At 37.3% G+C, this 23,099-nt stretch overlaps 1 protein-coding gene across 3 annotated transcripts in view; it reads right to left on the bottom strand.

Annotated features, from left to right (window-relative positions):
- The window catches only part of MPP7 (MAGUK p55 scaffold protein 7), an 89,239-nt gene that overhangs the window by 50,019 nt on the left and 16,121 nt on the right, over positions 1–23,099 (bottom strand). For 2 of the 3 annotated variants that reach the window (XM_081346363.1, XM_081346361.1), the window contains exons 2-3: positions 16,761–16,877; positions 3,360–3,478 (exon numbers count right to left, since the gene is read on the bottom strand). In XM_081346363.1, the coding sequence (XP_081202489.1) occupies positions 3,360–3,478; positions 16,761–16,797 (156 nt within the window). In that variant the 5' untranslated portion in view covers positions 16,798–16,877. The remainder of the gene's footprint in view (positions 1–3,359; positions 3,479–16,760; positions 16,878–23,099) is intronic. The other variant, XM_081346362.1, reaches the window with a different exon arrangement.

The raw sequence follows: 23,099 nt of genomic DNA on the forward strand, positions 1-23,099 counted from the left end.
TATCACTGTTACTTACCTTCACAAGTCACAAATAATTCATATGCTATTAACATGATGGGCACTTTCCTAGAACTATTTTTCCTAGGTCCTGATATTTTTGGCCTTGACAATTAATGTATAGGTATTTTCACAATAGACAATGCAAAATTTAGTGGACCTTAATGCTCAAAAAATAAAGGGAACACTTAAACAACACATTGTACTGTATTTAATAGTAGGATGTCTTATCTTGTGTTCCCTTTATTTTTTTGAGCAGTATATATTCCCTGTATTTTCAACAGTTCTAAAGAATATATTTATGACTGTCAATTGGCACCAAATGCAATTGGAATACTGAACTTGCCATGACATTCTCTGAGAGAATTATTGTTTTTATATTTTGAAACAAGCATGCTAAATAGAAAAGGGTACTTCCATGTCAGACAAAACATACTGTCTGTATTTTGGATCCAATTTCTTTTCTTTGCTTTCATTTAATTCATTCTCTTAATATTAGATAAAACAAATTTGTTCAAGACAGCAATTTTTAAATTTATTCGGATTTACAAAAATAGAAATGAAAAAGGTCCATAAATTATATACTGTATATATTAAACAGAGAACATTCTATATTTCATATGTTATAAAAGTAAATTACTAACATTTAAATTACTTTATTTAACTTTTGGAAATATAGGATACTAAATGGAAAAAAGAACTACACAGCATTACTGCCCCCGACCTCCGTTCATTCCGCCGGGACCTGAAGACCTGGCTCTTCGAGCTCTCTGGCCCAGGCTGAGAATTTTAATTTTAGTTTTAATCTTAATTTTAATTGGGGTTTTACTTATGCAGGGACGAATATATTTTTTTTTAATCTGTTTTTAACTTTTGTATCTTTGTTCTTTAATTACCCTGTAAACCGCCCTGAGTCCTTCGGGAAAGGGCGGTATATAAATGTAATAAAATAAATAAATAATAAATATATAAATCAATATGTATGCTCTTCAAGTGTCTGAAACCTTCCCATGGAAATTTCATCAATAAATACAAAAAGGGGAAATAACGTTTTCTAGACTTTATATAAATGATTGGGAAAGATGAGGGGTCCTTGATACTTTCTGAGCTTGCTTGTTTTCTTGCAGATGTTTCATTACCCAAACTAGGTAACATCATCAGTGCTAGTGAGGAGTGGGGTTTGCTCTCTGTTTATATTCTAGTGCCTTCCCCTGTTGGTGTTGGTGGGAGTGGTCTTAGAGATTCTTTGGCTGGGCTGTTGACTGTTGGCTTCTTTGGCAGTTTCTTGATTGGGGTTATTGTTTACTTGTTTGTTGGTCTGATGTTGACCGTGGAGTTCATCTATGCTGATCTGGGTGCTGATTGCTGGTGGAGGGCTGCTTGGATCTTTTTGTTCCCTTTTGGGCTGGTTGGCTGTCTCTTTTGCATAGTCTTATAGTTGTTGTTAATGTCTATGTATCTACTGATGGCTAATTTATCAAAGTGCCTGAGTGCCCACTCCTTACCAGCACTTGATGATGTTATCTAGTTTGGGTATTGAAACGTCTGCAAGAAAACAAACAACACAGAGAACACCAAGGACCTTTCATTTCAACTCTGAGCTACAAATGTTCTCCTTTATTGATTGGGAAGGATGTCTAATACTTTGCAATCCTAAAAACTCCAGCAGCCACCTTTGTTGTCTTTCATTAGATTTTTATCCGGGTTTATACCCTGAACCACAAGATGTACATAGAGACAACATTTCCTCTTCCTTTTTCCCCCTACAAAGCAATATCCCCAAAGTAATAATGAACTAATAAAAAGTTACCAAGCCCAAAATTAACCAGTAGGCTTCTATCACTGATTATAGATTTGAATCTGGGTTTTCCCAGTCTCGGTCAAACACTTTTAAGTATCATCTGAAATGTTCCATTTTGAATAACTCTCTTAACAATTAGCTAAATTCCCCATTTTTTTTCAGAAGTGTTTCTTCCAGATTAGCCTTCTACTGAGTTCTATGTTAACCTTTAAGAGAAGTTTTAAGTGCTTTAATAATTGCAGTTACCATCTAACGAGTAAACCATCTGGCCAAATAGAGTTAAAGATGTTTAGGCGTCTTTCTGATACAGTAATATATCCCAAAGCACTCCTTTATTGCAACCTAAGAAAAGATTTATCAACTCAGAACATCCTAAAGTTACTGATTTGTATTTTTTTTAATTGTCTTTTGGCAGAAATGCAGCCATAAATACTGCCTTGTTACTTCCAGGATCAGCGCCAGCCAATACATGCTAGCCAGCAGAGAGCTCTATGGGATCCTTGAATCTGAAAAATTAGGAGACCTAGAGGATGGAGTTCTTAGCAGTAATTCCCTTGCTGTAGAATAACTTGACATTCCCCACCCTAAGCTAATGTTCAGGAAGGCATGAACACCATGATAAAAAATTCAGTTAAGCCAACTAGTGGCTTTGTGAGATGTTATTTGTTACTGTATTTTTACAGTAGAGTCCATGGCTACACAACATACAAATAATTTATAAATATCTAAATGAGCATATAAAGAATTGTCACAGTCTAAAAAAATATTTTCCCCTTTGTTTTCTCCTGTATAAATGCACTTATTTCTTCAAGAACCTAGGGACCCCAAATTTAGTATAAAATCAAAGTAGCAGACTTGTTTTACACATTTCTTTACAAGTCTAATTTCCAATTTCTAATCTAATAGCTTTGTAATAATTATAAACATCAAAACTGCAAATAATTTTGTAAATTATAAAGTACAATATACATAAACAGCTATCATTTTTGATGACACATATCCATTAATTACTTCATTTCAATTCAATTACTTCACTCAATTATTTAATCATACAAGTGTAGTATATTTATATACAAAACACAATCTTTGATGGATACAAGCCAATTAAAGAACCAAGTATAATTTCAATTGATTTTGTTAAAGGAAATTATTTTAAATTAATGTGGCTACTGAATAGTTGCCATACTTTACCTCAAAAATATATGCCATCTAATTTCTGCTGTGAACATTTGTTTATGTAAGCTAAACTCCAGGCCATGAATGTTGACCATGAAGGAGTTTCAGATTTCCTGCTACTAATTCATGTTGCCTCATTCTAAACAAGGGCAAACATCATATGTTTGTTACATTAATGCATTCTGCCAAAACATCACTATTAAATGAAATCATTGCAATATTTTTGGTAGAAACCTTTAACAACTTCCATCCCTCACAGAAGCACAGAAGCGAAACAAGGCTGTTTTGTTTCCATAGAGTAACTGATGCTTGGTGTACTAGAGGTTGCTCAAAACGTTTTTCCATACATGTTTCTCAAAAAGAATGAACATTTAGTGTGGTTTACCTTTACCAGAGAATGAAGGCTTTTTTCACCAAACATATCCCAGAGGAAGGTCATGTCTTCTTGGTTGTCCACATGTGGCTGCAGCTGGGCTGGCAGTGAAGCCAGCAGTTCATACAGACCTATAAATAATAAATAGAACATAAAGTAGAAATTAAAATTATTTTTATTAATTTTGTTTAGCAGTCTAATGTAAGTTTCTGCTTTATACCATTTTATACTGAGACAATAGAGGGTATGGATATACCTAATAAAACAATGAAGAGAATTTTAGTGTGTGTGTGTGTGAGAGAGGGGGGGGGGAGAGATGGATTAAAAGAGAAAGAAGCTACAGTAGCGGTGTGTATTCTCTTACTTTATTAACCGTGGCTAAAGTGTCTTTGGGCAACATATTTATTCAACACTGAATCAAGAATTCATAAAACTTTTTGGAAAGGGACAAAACCCAGAAACACATGCATTCCTTTGCTTAATCGTTATTCCAGTTCCCTTGATGTTGGAATGAAATGAATCATGAACAGAAAAACATCCTTGTAAGTATAGAAAATGGATAGGGTGGTTCCTTGAAAAGAGTTTGCGGTTTCTCTGAATACTTCTGATACATTGCTTTTTAAAATTATCTTGGGTATAATAGATGCATGGATAAATAACTCCTGAAAAAACCCTTGTATATTTAATTTTTTATTGTTGCTGTTGTTATTAAAAAGAGTGCACCTGCAGAACATTTCTCCAAACTCCTTCACAGAGATTAAAGCAGTGGCTGCCCTAGTTTGTATGGTCACGTCCCATGACAATTTCTTGAGACACACAGTAGCATATAGGTTCAATAACAGGGAGCATAATATTATCCTTCAAAAAGCTGTCCAAAAAATATATCAATCTGATTTCCCGCCAAGACTTGGCCTATTTATAGCATGTTTATCCAGTGGAGAATTTTTAAGCCTAAAAGATACAATACTTCCCTGTCATAATCAAAGACAGCAAACAGTGATACCTTTTTGGCTAATCCAATATCAACAATTATTTTTCTTTCATTGTGGCAATCCTGAGTGTACTAAGATATTATGTCTATTAAACAAGTGTGCTTTTTTTATGATCAGACTAAGCACTATCCACCACAGTAATAGCTTTCCAAAGTAACCACCAAAAATACCTTTCCAAAATGATTGCCTATTAAATTATATTGTATTACATTACATTAATTTTATTAAATTATACTGTCTATTAAGTTATAGTGAATGATCTATAGATGGGATCATTTCACCTTGAAGCCTGTAGTTTAAACTCTTGAGTCAACACCATTGCACAATTGTGGCACTCAATGGTGGTTCTAAAATTAAATGCAGAATTTTTTGGAAGCAATGTATTGTTTTCCTGTCTTCCTGTTGTTATTTAATAAAATATGCTAGGAAAAAAATCCTTCCAGACATAATTTTCTATGGTCTTTTGTGAGGCAGTGCTCATATTTCAAACTTCGATTTATTTTAAAGCTAATCTTCTTTATAGTAGCTTTTAACCATAAAAATAGAATGCCCACATCGCTGTAGTTTTTCCTGAATATAACAAGCATTGAATCTACATCATGAACCTCTTCCAACAGCATTCACACTAAAAGATTATAGGTTCAGACTTCAGGTCAGCCAAGTCACTTACAGAAGCAAAGCACTAAGTGCAAAGTTTATGTAAGAGCTATAGGCAATGAGGTGCCTTCCATCTGTTTCACATTATAGTTTTGTAAGGCTTACTCATCAGCATGGCTTACTCAGTATTGAAAAATACTGGGAAGTACTAGATGGCTAAACCTATATCTTGTACATGGATGCTACTTAAATATTTCAAAGTGAGAGGGGATCACGTTTGTCTGAAGTATATGCTGCAGCTTGCACTTCCTGCAAGAGTTTCTTAACACAGCAAGAACTTAGCAAAAGGAAATATAGTATTGGATTGCTTTTTTACAACAGTAAATAATCCCTGCAGACAAAGAATTCTTCCTACCTCATCAGCTTAAAAGGATTTTCAGATAGGTATTAAATCTAAAGTGGTGCCAACTTACTTATGACCTTCGCTTGATTCCTTCCTTACCTACTTGACATTTTATTTTTTAAAAGGTCATTCTATTTTTAAAAAGGGAAGCTAAGAATCAGCAAAGCAAAGGCCCAAACTTCAGAAGGAGACGTTTAAAGAATACCTTAGGGACCCAACTGTTAGAAAATAAAAATGCAGGGCAGCTGCAGCCCAGGTTTGTTGGCATTATACCTACCTCCCCATGAAAAGCATGAAAGGGAAAAAAAATCAGAAATAATAAGATCCTGCATAACGGGGTGGCAGGAACTATTTTGTTAACTGCTGCTTCTATCTGGCCATATTTGTTGTGACAGTCATTTGTGCAAGATAAAGTCTTCTCAGTTCTTTGAAAATTATAAAAGATTAGAAAAGGTAAGTATCAAGAGGCCATATTTCATGCTGTTAGAACCAGAAAACAGGAGATTCTTCAAAGCTTTGCAAACATACTGCCATTGTTCAGAAGCAGAATGAATAAACAATACGTTTTAGAGCACATCCAATATCCTGCAGTTAGCACTGCACAGATAGTGTAGTAAACTTGTTCATCATTATGATGTCTTCAGTGAGGAAATAAGAGGCTCTCCGTAGGAGGGAAAAAAGGAAGCTCTGAAGCCACTGCTGTGTTCTGTACATTTGTATTTGCTTGAAATTAATTTAACTGTTGTGGATTTCTAGTTTGGTAAAGTTAGAAATTCCTAGTCTCGTTTATAGGTCTAGAGTTTTAAAGTTCTCTAAGGTGTAGTAGTACCTGTTAAAGTAATTTAAGTTTCTCGCTAGCATTGTTCTTTCCCTGGTGATCAGATCATGTCAGTAACATCACAGAATCTTTTTCAGAATACTGGTAATAAAATCCACCAAAATGTTTGAGAATGCATTGTTACACAGAAGACATACTTATGGCATATTTTGCATTATTAAACCTTAGTTTCAAGTGTTCACTCCAGTTTGAAGATTTCTGCCCTGAATTATCTAAAATGGATTAAAAAAGTAATTATGATTATTCAAAGAATCATAGAATATTAGAGTTGGAAGAGTTATCGTAGGTCATCTAGTTCACCCTACATTCAATGGACAAATCAACTAAACCATACATGACAGCCATCCAACCCCCATTTAAAGATCTCCTGCAGGGGAGTCTATTGTTGCTGTGGACCAACTGTCCCACTGTTCAATAGCTTCTACCACATGGAAACTTCCTTCCTTTTATATCCATTTGTTCTTGCCCGCTTTCAGTTTCAATACACGTATGTTCTATTTTTCATGTAACAGCTTTTTATATGTTTGTTAACTACTGTATGCCCCCAAAACCTTTTCTTTTGCACTTCTTGAATCCTTATTATTATGCATATTTTTATGCAGACTTAACAGCCTGGAAGATCATCTCTGAACCTTCTTCAGGATCTATATGTCCATTTTGAAGTCCAGTGCCCAGAACTGGACATTGTATACCATGTTTGGTGTAATCAATTAAAAACAGTGTTTTTAATGCAGACTACGAGTGAATTCCCTTGCTCGCTCATGTTCAGTAAGTGCTTTGCTACTTTCCTTATGTACTTTTCACAGGAAGTTCCTCCAATCCTAGACATTAAATCTGCAGGATTTCACTTTTATCACAACTGAACATCTTACTAGAACTGACCCCAATGTTCATATCAGTCCTCAATTTGACATCATTTACTAATGTTACAAGCATTCCATTCATTTAATATTCTTTAGAAAAATCATGAATAACATTGGATCAAAATTTCCATACTCAAGGGTTTTAGGCTTTTTCACAGGCATTTGACACCTTTACATACAAAGCCTCTTTCTTTGGGATATAGTCCTTTTTAACAAGTAAGGTTTGGGGTACATGGCAGGTGCATGAACTGGATATGCTACACTTGAATGTATGCATGGTAGCAGCTACAAGGAACGAAGGTCCTGTGAAAATCAGGGAGCGGGTTTATTCATGTTATGATAACTCAACATTATTCAGAATCACCAAGGCAGACATATAAAAACTGGCTTCTAGAATTTTTTCCCAATCTTTCTATCAGCAATAGTGGTAGAAAGTATCTGTAATTACTGCTGTGTTGCTGTGTAATAGATAGATAACATTTATTGTCATTTTTTACTGTGAGCACAATGGCACGCGTTAACAATGAAATTTAGTTGCTTTATGAATGAAGTAGCACTTCATGTTTCTAAGCATACATATATTGCTTTCTCCTCAGGTTGCCTCCAAGGGTGTCTGAATCTGTGCGCATCAGGAAGCACAAAGTGGCTGTGAATGCTCAGCTCCAGGTCACATGGCCAGGGAATTTATCTTACATTGGGAATGAGCAGCATTTTGAACTGTTGCTCAATTGCCTCTCCCAAAGGGATGATATTTTTTTTAATCGACATCCCTGATAAGATCTGGCCATTTTTCAAACTCAATCTTTCTCCACTTCTTCCATCATATCAAATTTGACATAATTCTGTTCAGTCTTCATAGTTACCCTGCCACTGGACTGTTAATCCCAAGTCCTTTAACAGACTTTTAAACATTTGGTTGACTGGAGAAATGAGACTTGCATTCATAGTACTCTTAGGATTTTCTGTATTTTCAATTCATTTATGGTCCAGAAGCTAGTTTATGTATTACATCAAAATGTAGCTACCCAAATCTGGAAAGCACATTTCAAATTTTTAAATATCCATTTTTGTTTTTAGAAATCTAAACAATCAACTACCTGAAATACCCTCAGTCATCACGCCATAAATCAGAACTTATGCAAAGTATATACATTCTTAGTGAGGCAGCTGTTTTTATATAGACATATTATCTTTTATGAAGTTGAACTAAAAATAAACAAAATGAACTTTCTGGATTAGCACCCAATATCTATGATGGATATTATTTTGAATTATTTGAATCTTGCTTTAAATAATATTAAGCTCACTCTTGATTATATATTTTATCAAGTCTTCAATATATATAAACTATTTAACAAAACCACATTTCATTGTTGCTTATAATTATACCATTGAGACATAGTTTGACAGCTTTCTTAAGGAGTGTATTACTGTATTTAGTTAGAAGTATTTTCTAACTCCATTTGTCACAGAAAAGACACTATATGAGAATGGCTTTTTTCATTAATTACATTTGAAACTGAAACAAATATTTGATTGGTTATTAGCAGCAATTTATACCGCCCATTTGAACAGATGCTGAGTAGCTCCTATAAAACATTTGGAGTACTTAACATTTAGGATATCTCAAATCTAACCTCTACATTAGAAGTTTTCATATAGTTTTGGAAAGGCTAAAGAGAAATTTGAGAGGATAAGGAAAATGTTTTGTCAATAATAATAATAATAATAATAATAATAATAATAATAATAATAATAATAATAATAACGACGAGGAGGAGGAGGAGGAGAAGTTGGAAGGGACTTTGGAGGTCATCTAGTCCAACCCCCTGATCAGGCAGGAAACCCTATACCATCGGTCAGCAACCTCAAACAGTGAAAGAGCCACTCGGAACCGGTTCCCTCACAAAAGGAAAAACTGGGAGCCGCAAAAAATATGTGCGCATGGACGTACATGCGCACATGCGCAGAACAGGGTTTGACTGAAGAGTGGAGCCAAGGTGAGATATGCACCTACCCTGCATATTTGAATTGATTGGTTGAACTTTTTTAGTCCCACTTTTTTTTTTTGGACTGCACATGGCAGAGGACCAGGAGCCGCAGGAGACGGCTGAAAGAGCCGCATGCGGCTCCGGAGCCGCGGGTTGCAGACCTGTGCCCTATACCATTTCAGACAAATGGCTGTCCAGTCTCTTCTTAAAAACTTCCAGTGTTGAAGCATTCACCACTTCTGGAGGCAGGTTGTTCCACTGGTTAATTGTTCTAACTGTCAGGAAGTTTCTGCTTAATTCTAGGTTGCTTCTCTCCTTGACTAGTTTCCATCCGTTGCTTCTTGTCCTGCTTTCATGTGCTTTGGAGAATAGATTGACTCCCTCTTCTTTGTGGCAGCCGTTGATATTGGAACACTGCTATCATGTCACCCCTCACCCTTCTCTTCGTTAGACACACCCAATTCCAGCAACCGTTCCCTATATGTTTTAGCCTCCAGTCCCCCAATCATCTTTGTTGCTCTTCTCTGTACTCTTAGTCTCAACATCTTTTTTTACATCATGGTGACCAAAACTGGATGCAGTATTCCAGGTGTGGCCTCACCAAGGCATTGTAAAGTGGTATTAATACTTCACGTGATCTTGATTCTATCCCTCTGTTAATGCAGCCTAGCACTGTGTTGGCTTTTTTGGCAGCTGCAGCACACTGCTGGCTCATATTGAAGTGATTGTCCACTAGGACTCCGAGATCCCTCTCACAGTTACTACTATTGAGCAAGGTACCACCTATACTATACCTGTACATTTGATTTTTCCTGCCTAAATGTAGAACCTTACTTTTTTCACAATTGAATTTCATTTTGTTAGATAGCGCCCAGTGTTCAAGTCTGTCCAGATCCTTCTGTATCTTAAGCCTATCTTCTGGAGTATTGGCTATTCCTGCCAGCTTGGTGTCGTCTCCAAATTTGATGAGTTCCCCATCTATCCCCTCATCCAAATCGTTAATGAAGATATTGAAGACCACTGGGCTCAGAACAGAGCCCTGGGGCACCCCACTACACACTTCCTTCCATGTAGATGCAGTTCCATTGAGGACCACACGCTGAGTACGGCCTATCAGCCAGCTACAAATCCATCTGGTGGTGATGCTATCTAACCCACATTTTTCTATCTTCTCAAGTAGTAGGTTGTGATCTACTTTATCAAATGCCTTACTGAAGTCCAAGTAAAATATATCTACAGCATTCCTCTGGTCCACTAATTTTGTCACTTGGTCAAAGAATGCAATAAGATTTGTCTGGCATGATCTGTTTTTGACAAACCCATGTTGGCTTTTAGTGATGACTTTGTTTGCATCAAGGTGTTTGCTGATTTGTTGTTTGATTATCTTTTCCAGAATCTTCCCAGGTATTGATGTCAGGCTGATAAGTCTGTAGTTTCCTGGATCTATTTTTCCCCCTTTTCTGAAGATGGGAACTACATCAGCTCTCTTCCAGTCCTCTGGTAGTTCCCCAGTGCTCCAGGATCTTTGGAAAATATAGTTCAGTGGTTCTGAGATCACGTCTGCCAGTTCCTTGAGAACTTTGGGGTGTAATCCATCTGGTCCTGGTGATTTGAACTCATCTAGGCTGGACAGGTGCTCACTTACCATTTTCTTGCCTATCTTAATTTGCGTTTCTATTCTGTTTTTTATGGCACTGGTTTTGATATGTTGGACTGTTTTTTCCCTTTCTGTAAAGACAGATGCAAAAAACGAGTTAAATAGTTCTGCTTTTTCCCTGTTGCTTGTCACCTTCTTGCCACTTTCCCCCAGTAATAGACCAATCATTTCCTTAACTTTTTTCTTGTTTTTTATATGTTGAAAGAAGCTTTTTTTGTTATTTTTGACTTTGGTCGCAAGCCTTAGTTCATTTTGAGCCTTAGCTTCTCTCACTTCATCTTTGCAGGCACAGGCTATTTGCTGATATTCTGACTTAGTTATGTGCCCCTCTTTCCACTTTTTATACTTGTCCTTTTTATCTTTCAATTTATCAGAGAGTTCTTTATGCAGCCATGCTGGTTTCTTTTGAGAGCTGTTATTTTTCTTCTTTGTTGGTATTGTGCTAGACTGGGCTTTTATTATCTCACTTTTCAAAATTTCCCAAGCTTCTTGAGTTGTTTTTCCCTTTAGGATTCTCATCCCTGGAATTCTTCCCAAGGTCTCTCTAAATTTATTGAACTTAGCTCTTTTAAAGTCCAAGACTCTAGTTTGATTATGTTCTATTGCTTGTGCTTCCAGAATGTTGAATTTCAATATTACATGATCACTTCCCCCCAAGGTTCCTGTGGCTTCGACACCTTCTATCATTTCATCTCTGTTAGTGAGAATTAAATCCAATATGGCTATTATCTCACTTTTCAAAATTTCCCAAGCTTCTTGAGTTGTTTTTCCCTTTAGGATTCTCATCCCTGGAATTCTTCCCAAGGTCTCTCTAAGTTTATTGAACTTAGCTCTTTTAAAGTCCAAGATTCTAGTTTGACTATGTTCTATTGCTTGTGCTTCCAGAATGTTGAATTTCAATATTACATGATCACTTCCCCCCAAGGTTCCTGTGGGTTCGACACCTTCTATCATTTCATCTCTGTTAGTGAGAATTAAATCCAATATGGCTAATCCCCTAGTTCCCTTCTCTACTTTTTGGGAGAGAAAGTTGTCTGCTACATTTGTCAGGAATCTGTTTGATCTTCCACTTGGTGCAGTTGGTCTCCCAGTTGATATCAGGGTAATTAAAGTCCCCCATTACTATTGTGATGTGCTTCCTACATACCTTAGTTAGCTGACTAGCAAAAAGTTCATCTATTTCCTATGCTTGGTTGGGAGGTATACACCTATGGCATACACCTATGGCAATGTAATTTTTTCCCCTTTTATATTGACCCAAATGCATTCAAGTTTACAGTTTTCATCAGTGTTTTGCTCTATTTCTATAGAGATAAAGTTATTTCTTATATATAGAGCAACTCTACCTCCTCTTTTGTTTAGTCTGTTTCTTTTAAATAATTTAAATCCCTCTAGCTGTGTGTTCCATTTGTGGGTTTCATCCCACCATGTTTCCGTAATGGCAACAATATCATATCCACCCTCATTTACCTGAATTTCTAGTTAGTTAGTTAGTTAGTTAGTTAGTTAGTTAATTTATTTATTTAGATTTGTATACCGCCCTTTCCCGAAGGACTCAGGGCGGTTTACAGGGTAATTAAAACAAGAAATACAAAAGTTAAAAATGATTAAAAAAATTACAACAGTCCCTGAAAAAGTAAAAAAACCCCAGTTAAAATTAAAATTAAAATTCTCAGCCTGGGCCAGAGAGTTCGAAGAGCCAGGTCTTCAGGTCCCGGCAGAATGAACGGAGATCGGGGGCAGTCCTCAGCTCCATGGGCAGCTGGTTCCAGAGGGTAGGCGCACCCACAGAGAAGGCCCTCCCTCTGGGTGTTACCCGCCGGCAATCTTTTACCGGCGGCACCCTGAGAAGACTCTCCCTGTGGGAGCGCACTGGACGAAGGGAACTTGATGCTGGCAGCAGGTGTTCCCTCAGATATCCCGGACCCAAGCCATTTAGGGCTTTATAGGTCATTACCAGCACCTTGAATCTCACCCGGAGGGCAACCGGAAGCCAATGCAGCTCGCGGAGTAGAGGTGTTACATGGGACTATCGGGAAACCCCCATCACAACTCATGCGGCTCCATTCTGCACCAGCTGAGGCCTCCGAGTGGTCCTCAAGGGCAGCCCCATGTAGAGAGCGTTGCAGTAGTATAAACGGGAGGTCATGAGCGCATGAGTGACTGTGCGTAGGGCATCTCGGTCCAGGTAGGGTCACAACTGGCGCACCAGGCGAACCTGGGCAAAAGCCCCCCTGGTCACGGCTCCTATATGGTCTTCAAAATTGAGCCGGGAGTCAAGGAGGACGGCCAAGTTGCGAGCCCTATCAACGGGGGGGTAACACCTCACCCCCCATCATTAAAGGTGGAATGGTCTGGTTAACCTGAGATGCCGATATGCACAGCCACTCAGTCTTGGCAGGATTGAGACGAAGCCTGTTTCTCCCCATCCAGACCTGGACCGCCTCCAGGCAACGGGACATCACGGCGAGGGCATCGCTGGGTTGGTTCGGGGTGGAAAGAAAAAGTTGGGTATCATCAGTGTACTTCACCCTGCTTACTGTTCATACTCTGCGCATTGGTGTATTGACATTTTAGTCCTTTATGACTGACCCCGTGTTTACTTGCTACATAACTTGTGTGGTGCCTGAGTTCCCGTATTTTCTTAGATTGCCAGGGACAGTGATGTTCTGTATCAATTAACTCACTGTCTCCGTTGTTTAGTTTAAATATTCCTCCAGAAAAGCTGTGAATTTATTGCCAAGTAACTCAGTCCCTTTCTTGGATGTATGCAGACCATCTCTTTTGTACATTTTTTCATTGGACCAGCTACAGACATCGTGACTAATATAACCAAAGCCTTCTCCTTTACACCACTCCTTTAGCCACATATTAAATTCTGCTATACGCTGGCCTTTTCCATTTTGCTCCTTATACACTGGTGAGACCTCTGAAAAGGTGAGCCTACAGTCTATTCTGCTGAGTTCCTGCCCCAAGCTCTGGAAATCATTCTGCACACAGAGTACATCCTTTTGGGACAGATCTTTAGTGCCAAGATGTACAATAGCATCCACATCACAGTCATTGCTGGCATTGTTGACTATTTTGAAAATACGCTTCTTGTCCCTACTGGCAATAGCACCTGGAAGACACCTGACCTCTTTTGAAATCTCTGTATCTTTTCCTAAATTTACATCCCTTATAATTGAATCACCAACCAGAAGGTGGCTTCTCTTTTGGGGTACCTTTCTTTTCTTGCATGACTGATGTGTAATACCTGATTCGCACTTCTCCCTGTCAAAAACAAGTTCATCTCGGACCATGGTCCCCTGCTTATTTGAGTTATGATCACAACTACCTTGACCTGTTTCCTTAATGTCCCTATTAAGGTCAGCAAGGGCACTGTATCTGTTATGCAGGGACACAGCGAAAGCTTTGGGTTTATGGTTCCCAGCTCTCACTCTGCCAGATCCCACGGTTGTCCACACTGCCCTTCTCCTGCAGGATCTTTGCAGTAGAGGGAGCTGATAGCGCGGAGGCTCAGTAGAGTAGGAGGGCTGAACTGAACACCTAATTTCTGCCTGAAGAGCACAGATTACAGACCCTAAATAAATATGTCCTTGTAGACTAGTGATTTGTGTAGATAGAACAATTTCCCAGTTTGAAAAGAGTGCTGCGAAAGACAGCTGCAACACAAGTGTTGCACTGAACTAAGCTAGACATGCTGAGATGAAAGGAATCTCAGATGCACTTGCCCTGAATGTACCACCACTATTTTTGATTTTTAGTTATATGAGGGCTTAGCTACTTTGCTCCTCCACCCACCTTCTCCTTAATTCACAGTACTGTAGCTTTTCCCAGCAGCCTCTGGCAGTTTAAACACTAAGAGGGTCCAATCAGCAAGGGCTTAGCTACTTTGCTCCTCCACCCACCTTTCTTCTTAACTCACAGTATTGTAGCTTTTCCCAGCAGCCTCTGGCAGTTTAAAAGCAAAGAGGGTCCAATCAGCAAGGACTTAGCTACTTTGCTCCTCCACCCACCTTCTTCTTAACTCACAGTATTGTAGCTTTTTACACTTACAATGGAATTGTAACAGTCTGCATCTATCCATCTATCTATCTATCATCTATTTTCATTAAATAAACATAAGCATCTAGAATTACTGTTTATTTAAGAAGTGAACTATAGGATCTTTGAATTTTTTTAGAACTGATTCAGCAATTTAAGCCACAAAATCCAGTTCATTGATGGAACTATAACAGCAAAAGAATAATTACATGGATCTTCTGCTACTGAAAACGTATGTTATCTGCACTCAATATTCACTATAATACCGTTTTTGTAAGTCTGAGGAAGTTTGCCTCAACAAGACATATAGCTTTTAGAAATAGTTAATACAGGAACTTGCTGGGGACAGGATGACGGTTCAGAGAACAAAACAATAGTACCACATAGAATGATAAACATTACCTATATTACATTTAAACTACCAATTTCCTGAATGATTTTACTGAATACATGGACAGCCTTGCATATTTGGAGACATATAATAAAATAGTTTTTACAAATACTGGAAAATGATCAACGCAAAATATATTTTCCAATTTTAGAAACTAGTTTCTGTTACTGCAATTTTCTACCTAAGATTGAAAGTTCTTAGGAAAAGAATAAATGGCTAAAAAAAATGGGGAAAGTGCTCACGTGGTAAACTACTCAAGAGTCCAGATGCTCAACATTCTTGACATCAGAATGGAAAATTTTACTATTAGTCTAGAGAAATTTAATATCACCATTTTTGTCATATCCTTCATAGCTTCATTATTAGAACTAGTCTGTGGAAGCTATAAAATAAACCTAAACGATAAAAAAATATGGTCATTTTGTTCCATCACTTTTATGTATTACAATCATGTCTGGGAGATTTTAAATCAATACAATGACAAGTGGTTATCTCCCTTTATTTGTTAATTACTTTATCAGATTTTTGAACCATGCCAGGCTAATGCTTCAACATTACAAATGTAATTTGTGGTAATGAACTCAAAGAATATATCACTAAGCTCACCGAATTTTTAATGAATTAATAGATCAAAACATCTTAACATGTAAATTTGGCATTTTCACAAAGATTAATTAAAATTCAATTAATTTCTATTTCAGAAAGTTTTAAGATGACTCCTATTATTCAGGATGCTGTACAATCTAAATATGAAACTAACTGGAAAGAAATCGGAAAATTGTGAGGTCAATTGACCCATACTACTTTTGCCTAGAGGCTATACTTTTATTTTCTAAAATTCAAATGTTTTAAAAACGTTGAACTGTACTATTAAATTGTAAGTGATAACCATGCAACTTTATTCATAATGCTTTAATTACAGAACAACCACTCGTTAAGGAAGAAGGTAATAGCAAGCCATTTCTATATTGTTCCTAGCAGAATAAGGAAACTACAAAAGCATCCAACAAATTTTGAATTCAAAGTACCTCAAATCTGAAATGCCCCAATTTGAATGTAAAAATGGCTGTTCTGAGCATTGATTTTCACCATTCTGAAAATGTTTTGAGCTCCAAATAGTTCAAAATTTAAATGTATTGAACATGCTTAATGAATGTGTTCATGAAACCACTCAAAAATGTTGCTTCAAGCGGATTTCCCCCCCTAAAAATACAGGGCTTAAAAGTTTACTTGAGTTAGGCAAGTGATTTACAAAGTTCAAATACAGCATGACTTAGGCTTATATAGCGTTATAATCAGCCAATTTTCCTTAAATTTTTAGTTAATTTCAAATTGATTGATACAACTGGTAGAAAAAAGTCATACCAAACTGTTTCATTTATGAGGATTGGTTTCTTATACATAAAACTTAATTCAATAAAACAAATGAGATTGACATATGGGAGATTATTTGTACAGGAGCTTGATATATACAGCTGAGCATATCTAAGTATGGATGCAGATCCCTACCCACATTTGTGTTTACCATGAGATATTGGATATACAGATAACTACACAGGACTTAATAACCAGTAGTTAACAGTTACTAAACAGTTACTAACAGCTAATAATGTACAGAAAACCAGGAACCCTACCTGCATCACCACTAGATCCAGTTGATAAAGCTGGCATGCTTAAGAACTTCAGTTGGAAGGTTGTACTTCACTTCAATTGTTGACAACACCTTCCTCAATAACGTTTAGACAAGTACTCTGAAAGCATTTAAGTGTGGATAAATTAGATTACTAAAAACTGCAAGTGACTAAATGATAGCAATTTGAAATACATTTATTTAAACCATTACAAGATGTTATTATAGAATCCTAAAATAGCACATGCATTATTCTTACAATGTTTCATTTACTCATGTCTGCGTATGAATGTAGTGTGTCAAAGAACATGCAAGGAAATCTTGATTTAACAAGATGGCAGCTCAGTATCACCATAAACAACCGCCTGTTATAATCTGTACATTTTCAAAATTAGCTTGTTTTTTGGCAAGTTATTTAAGAAAAAGCCCCTTGAATTCAGATATTATAATTAGTTCTACCACTTTCTAAAATGGCTCTTAGGAAAAAAATTGGTACAATCACCTTGTTTCATTCTCAGTTATGTAGGATATTTATTACACGTAGCATGGGCACTGGAAAGCACCAAGGAACATATTAGTGGGCCAAGTCAGAAGCAATTACTAAGAGTACCATCAGACTAAAATATTAATATACTTCTAAAATGTAGTTTAAACTGATTGAAATCTTCTAAGTAGAATACAGTAATCACAGAGTTAAGAATAAAGCCAAAAGTATGAACTTTTTTTTGGCATGTCAACAAAAACTATGAATATATATATATATATATCCCCAAGCTAACTCTAGCATTATATGTTCTCAGCTTGGAGAATTTAGCCACGTTCATACTGTATTACTTAAATTATTAGCTTTAAAGCATTATTTTATGAATGATACACCTTACTTGTTGTATACTGTTTCCAAACAAAGTGTAAATATGTAATTTTGGGTTTTCCTAAACAATCAGTTTCAGCATCTGAATACTCTTTTCTAAAACCTTTTAAAATAGTTAGGACTTATTTCATACAAGGGAACTGTTTATAAAACAGAAGTTAAAAATTTTCAATCTGAGGTTTTTTAAAAAAATAGTAATACAGAATATTCAAGAGGCAGATGCCCTATGTTATGGATTATTATGTTTTCTTGAGTGTACATAATTCTGCACTGAATTATGGCTGTTACGCACAACTCCATTTATGCAACCTTGTATAAATATCTCTACAGATTAAGTTTTTAAAAGTTACCTGAAATCAGGCCAAGGACAAAGCGTACGTACAAGCATTGCAAGCATCAATTCACTTTTCCTGGTATAAATGTAACACACACATAGCAAAGTCAAAAATAAAAATTAAAATTAAAACTTGGACCCAAAATTATAGTTATTAAGGAATCAAAATGCTAATTGAAACCAAACAGCTTTTCATTATTTCTCGCTGGATTATTCATTAACTTGTTAGCTGTCTTTGGGTTCTTTGCAAAGTTAATAAAATTTATTTAAAAATGAAAGTCCTACAAATTTAGAAAATAACTATTAAGAATAGATACCATTTACCATTTTTATTCTGATTAAAAACTTTAATATTTACTTTCAGAATGTCTTAAAGAGTTGTGTGGTATATATGCAGTACAGTAAATGACCTGCTGAAATCATTACCAGTAAAAAGCTTAAAGTGAAATAAATATTTTTCTCCACAAAACACATAACTTAAGTTACATTTTTTATTGAAGCTTCTTATGGTGAACTGGTTTAAAAATGCTTTATTTTGCAGCAGAATACAGCTTATAGTATTGCTAACTACTGCATAGAACAGATTTGCTACAACACAGAAATACCAGCTGTTATAGTATGTTCTAAGAGGGATTATCAAATATTCTTCAACTGAAGTTCAATGTGTTTTTCCATAAAAACACAGCCAAAAGCCAGGAATGTAAAAGGAATATCAACTGCACCTGAGGCATTTACAGTGCCCAATAGGACTGTTAAAACCAGACATTTAAAAGGCCTTAAAAATCAAAATGAAATCTCATTATTCCAGTTATATCTTGTTTCTATATCACACTGTATCAGATTCTTCTGGCAACTACCATGTGGAAACAGTGAAATATGTGTAGTACAACAGAATGTTGAATTTCCACCAGGCCCTTAGTAACCTCTCAGGCTCCTGTAGTGCCTATGCCATCTAGTGGTTAAGGGGGCTAGTGCAGTAAAACAATAGTATTCAGAGCAATGACTGCTACCTGTTGCTCAATGCAGGAATCCAAATCAAAGCATCCAATTATTCGGATACTATCTGAATACATCCAGAAAAACAGTTTATTAGCACCTTTAATATATGATACAACAGTTGATCAGCTTTAAATACTGAATACAGGAGGTCCTTGACTTAGTTTTTTTGTTTAGTTACTATTCAAAATTACAAAGGCGCTGAAAAAAGTGACTTGCTACTGTTTTTCACTTACGTCCATAGTCATGTGATCAAAATTTAATCCTTGGCAAGTGGCTTATATTTATGAAGGTCCCAGGTCATCTGACTGCCTTTTGTGACCTTCTGATAAGCAAAGTTAATGGGAAAGCCAGATTCACTTTATAAACATGTTACTAACTTAACAACTGTAGCAAGAAAGGTCATAAAAGGGGGCAAAATTCACGTAACAACTGTCTGACTTAGCAAAGGTAATTTTGGGTTCAGTTGTGGTCGGACGTCAAGGACTATCTATATTCCCCCCAAAAAAAATATTTAACTAGAATCTGCTTCCTTTGAACTTGGTCATTACTCTGCACCGTTCCCTCTGGGATAATAAAGAGTAGGCTGCTGCTGCTTCCTAGCAAACTTGTAAAGTGCCACATATCTTTCCTCAATCAACTTTATTCAGGATATCCCATTTTTAATTTTTGGATTATGTTGTCATTAAGTTGTTCTAACTTCTAATAATATATAGATTTTCTGCAAGACAATCCATTCTTTCAGGCTCTCCAACTGTGGATTCCTTACCGCTGGTCCTCTTTTTCATCTCTTGCCTTCCTTATGTTTCCAAGTATTACGGCCTTCTCCAGAGACCCAGATCTTCATATAATGTGCCCATAGCGGATAATTTGAGTGAGACCTCTGGGTTGACTTGTTTGACTCATTGGTTTGTTTTCTTGTATTCTCAGGTACATCGTCCAACACCAATGTGAAAAAAGCACCAATATTCTTCCTAACCTGCTTCTTCAAAATTCAACTTTGCTTAAGCATGTCTCTAATACCTTGCAAGTTGGATGAATATATACAGTAAATGTATTAAATAAATTAACTAGCAGAAATTTTACTACAGTGAAACATTACAGCTGAGAGCATTTAAATGTTCCGGTTCCCTTTACCATCACCGCCAAATTAAAACCAACTATTTAAAATCCAATCTTTCTTTTTCATCAAACAAAGAAACCTTATACCTACTTCTATAAATAGCAGAAACTTAAAATTACTTCACACAAACATCCACTCCCACTTCCCCCCTTTTCTACTACCTTATTAAATTCTGGACAGATGGTTTTCCTCTAACACCAATGCATGTCAGATCTTATTTACAAAAAGGGATAAAACATTAATTTTAGAATACTTAAGAGGTATTGAAAGTGCTCATCCAATACACTGAACAGTCCTAAAGAGGGGAGCCCCACAGATAATGCCCATTCCTGTACCCCTTCTCCTTATTTTTAATGACAGCAATCTCTGGTCCTGCAGACTAGTAGGCAAAATCATGAGAACAGTCCTCAGGGTAACCTATTCCAGGTGAGGCCACCATTGTTACACCATTTGACCCAGCGTGCAAATACCTAGGTAGGTGTCATCTGAATGGTACTTAACTCTGCATTAGCAGTGTGGTGGTATTGGGGTCTTATCATGCACATGTGAAAGACGACTTGCGGGGGGGAAAAAAGAGCCCTGGAAATCCTATAATGGAGTGTTCAGCAGCCCAACGTCTCTCATCCTGCCCCACAAACTGCTATTAATATTTTTACCTGCTTTAGACAGCACTGATGCTTGTTTACGGAAGGAAATTCAAATTAATAACCAAATGCAATTTGGAGGGTACTACCCTTCAACAAATGCAAGTTTGTAGTGCATATGACTGTTGCCAGCCTGGACTAAAATAAAATCAAGGATATTCCAACTTTCAGTTTCAAAATCCAAATGCTTGAAAGCATTATTTCACAAAGTCAATTCAATTTTCAAGAATCTTGAAAAACAGTTATTCTTAAACTTTTGCTCACGCGTCCATAGACTATTATTGAATTATTATAAAATATGAAGCTATTCACTGCTAGAAATTTCAAATAACTAGGGAAACAATGTCAGCATAATTTAGCCAGTAATTCAAATTCATTTTACTAACTTTGAAAGTTCTTTCCATGGGGTTACAGAAAAAATATTAATTTTTACCAGGAGAGGGAGCTCATACTTCATAAATTGCACAATTTCATAAGTGTATTTCCCAATGTATTGAAGAACCATTTCTTAACTCTTTGATACATTAAATTTATTACCTTTTTACTAATATAAGATGACATCCTTACTTCCAATGAACAATATAATTATATAAATAAGTTTGGTCCAAAATATACACACACATACACGTAATGATTGCTGCAGATGCTAATAACTGACTGCAATACTGTTATGTTTGTAAATAAGGACTAAACATTATGACTATACTGTAGATGAATTTAGTTTTTTTTTACTTCAGTACTAGAATACTGTCAATTTGTAATTCAATTCAGAAATTCTTTTACAGTTGATCAAACAATAAAACAATTACACAATTATGGCAGCAAAAAGAAATAAGGGGTATATTCGCCAACAGGGAATGGGATGGTAGTGGTTATTGTTTATTGTTGGTATAGTAGGTTTTTCCTTTTGCAAGCTGCCCAGAATCACTGACAGTGAGTGGGCAGCCATACGCTACGATTAATCATCTCCTATAACATAAAAAGATACATCATAGCAAAACTGCGCCCACCCCATTGCCAGCAATGGGGAAAAAGTCGTGACACGTCACGTGACATTGCGAGTTTGACACCCTTGATTTAAATGATTTGTGAAACAGATGTTTGGTAAATATTCATTAACAATAAAATAACTGCACTACATATTCATTCCATGTTAACTTCCCTTCAATGTTTCCAAGACCCTAGATTCTCATTGCTGGGTTGGCAATAAGAGTCCCTGAGGTAGTTGGTGCTTGAAGATTTCAGTCTGTCTAATAATGTTGAATACAGGACAGGCAAGGAGACTGTGGCATCCATGACAACCACAGACTTCTTTCAAGTAACCAATGGCCCAATACATACCAGAGGCTGCACCCTGGATATGGCTGTAGTCTAAGGGCAGTTAAGAAGTCATCTAGCAGGGGAGAATATGGAGAACAAACCGTTGTTATGGGCAGATCATTCTCTGATTGCTTTTTGATTCACTGGTGTTGCCCTCTCTGCAAGGAGACCGGGCCTCTTTGATCAGCTTGCCCCAAGTGACTTCCAAAAAGAGCTTGGAATTTTTCCCGAGGATCTGGTAGGTGATTTGGCCAAGCTTCTAGGCCAGTGGTGGCAAACCTATGGCACACGTGCCAGAGGCGGCACGCAGAGCCCTCTCTGTGGGCATGCGTGCCACCACTGCCAGCAGCTTGCGCAGGTCCATTAGGCCGCCACCCGGAGCAGCAGCCCCACCCAACACAAAGGAGGCAAAGCAGCCAGCTAGCAAGTTCGAGTAGAGGTGGTAGAACATGCCCACGTCCAGCAAGCCAAAGGCCACCCCGAGCAGGGAAAGCCAGATCCCCATCAGCGCCATGGCCCCCCAGGCCCAGCTAGGATTGTGTGCCTCCCCCCATCTATGCTGGGCCTCCTGCATACCACCCCACCCGCCGGAGACCCCTTGGATCTCCAACCCTGCCCGGCCCCTACAGGCATCCCCCATGAGCAACATCGAGATGGCTATGCTCACTCCAGCCACACCACCCATGCCCCCCTTGAGGGCACCACAATGCTGCAGCAGCCCTGACACTTTGTGATAAATAAGTGGTTTGGGGTTGTGGTTTGGGCACTCGATCTCTAAAAGGTTCGCCATCACTGTTCTAGACCCTACCTGGAATGGAATCAAAGACAAGGACTGCATCACCCCTACGCAAATTCTGCATGTGCACCAATCCTAGGGTACTCCCTGGATTACCGGGAGATGAAACACCAGGACAGATCAAGGAACACCATCTGAAGAAGACTAAGGGAAGCAAAGTGTCAATGTTTCTCCATACTTATTACATCTGCAGCTCCGCTCAGGGTGTCCTAATCCCAGGATTGCTGTGAGGATTAGCCAGGTTATCTGGTGAATGAAA

This window comes from Vipera berus (genome assembly GCF_964194415.1).
Source record: "Vipera berus genome assembly, chromosome: Z".
Lineage (NCBI taxonomy): Eukaryota > Metazoa > Chordata > Lepidosauria > Squamata > Viperidae > Vipera > Vipera berus.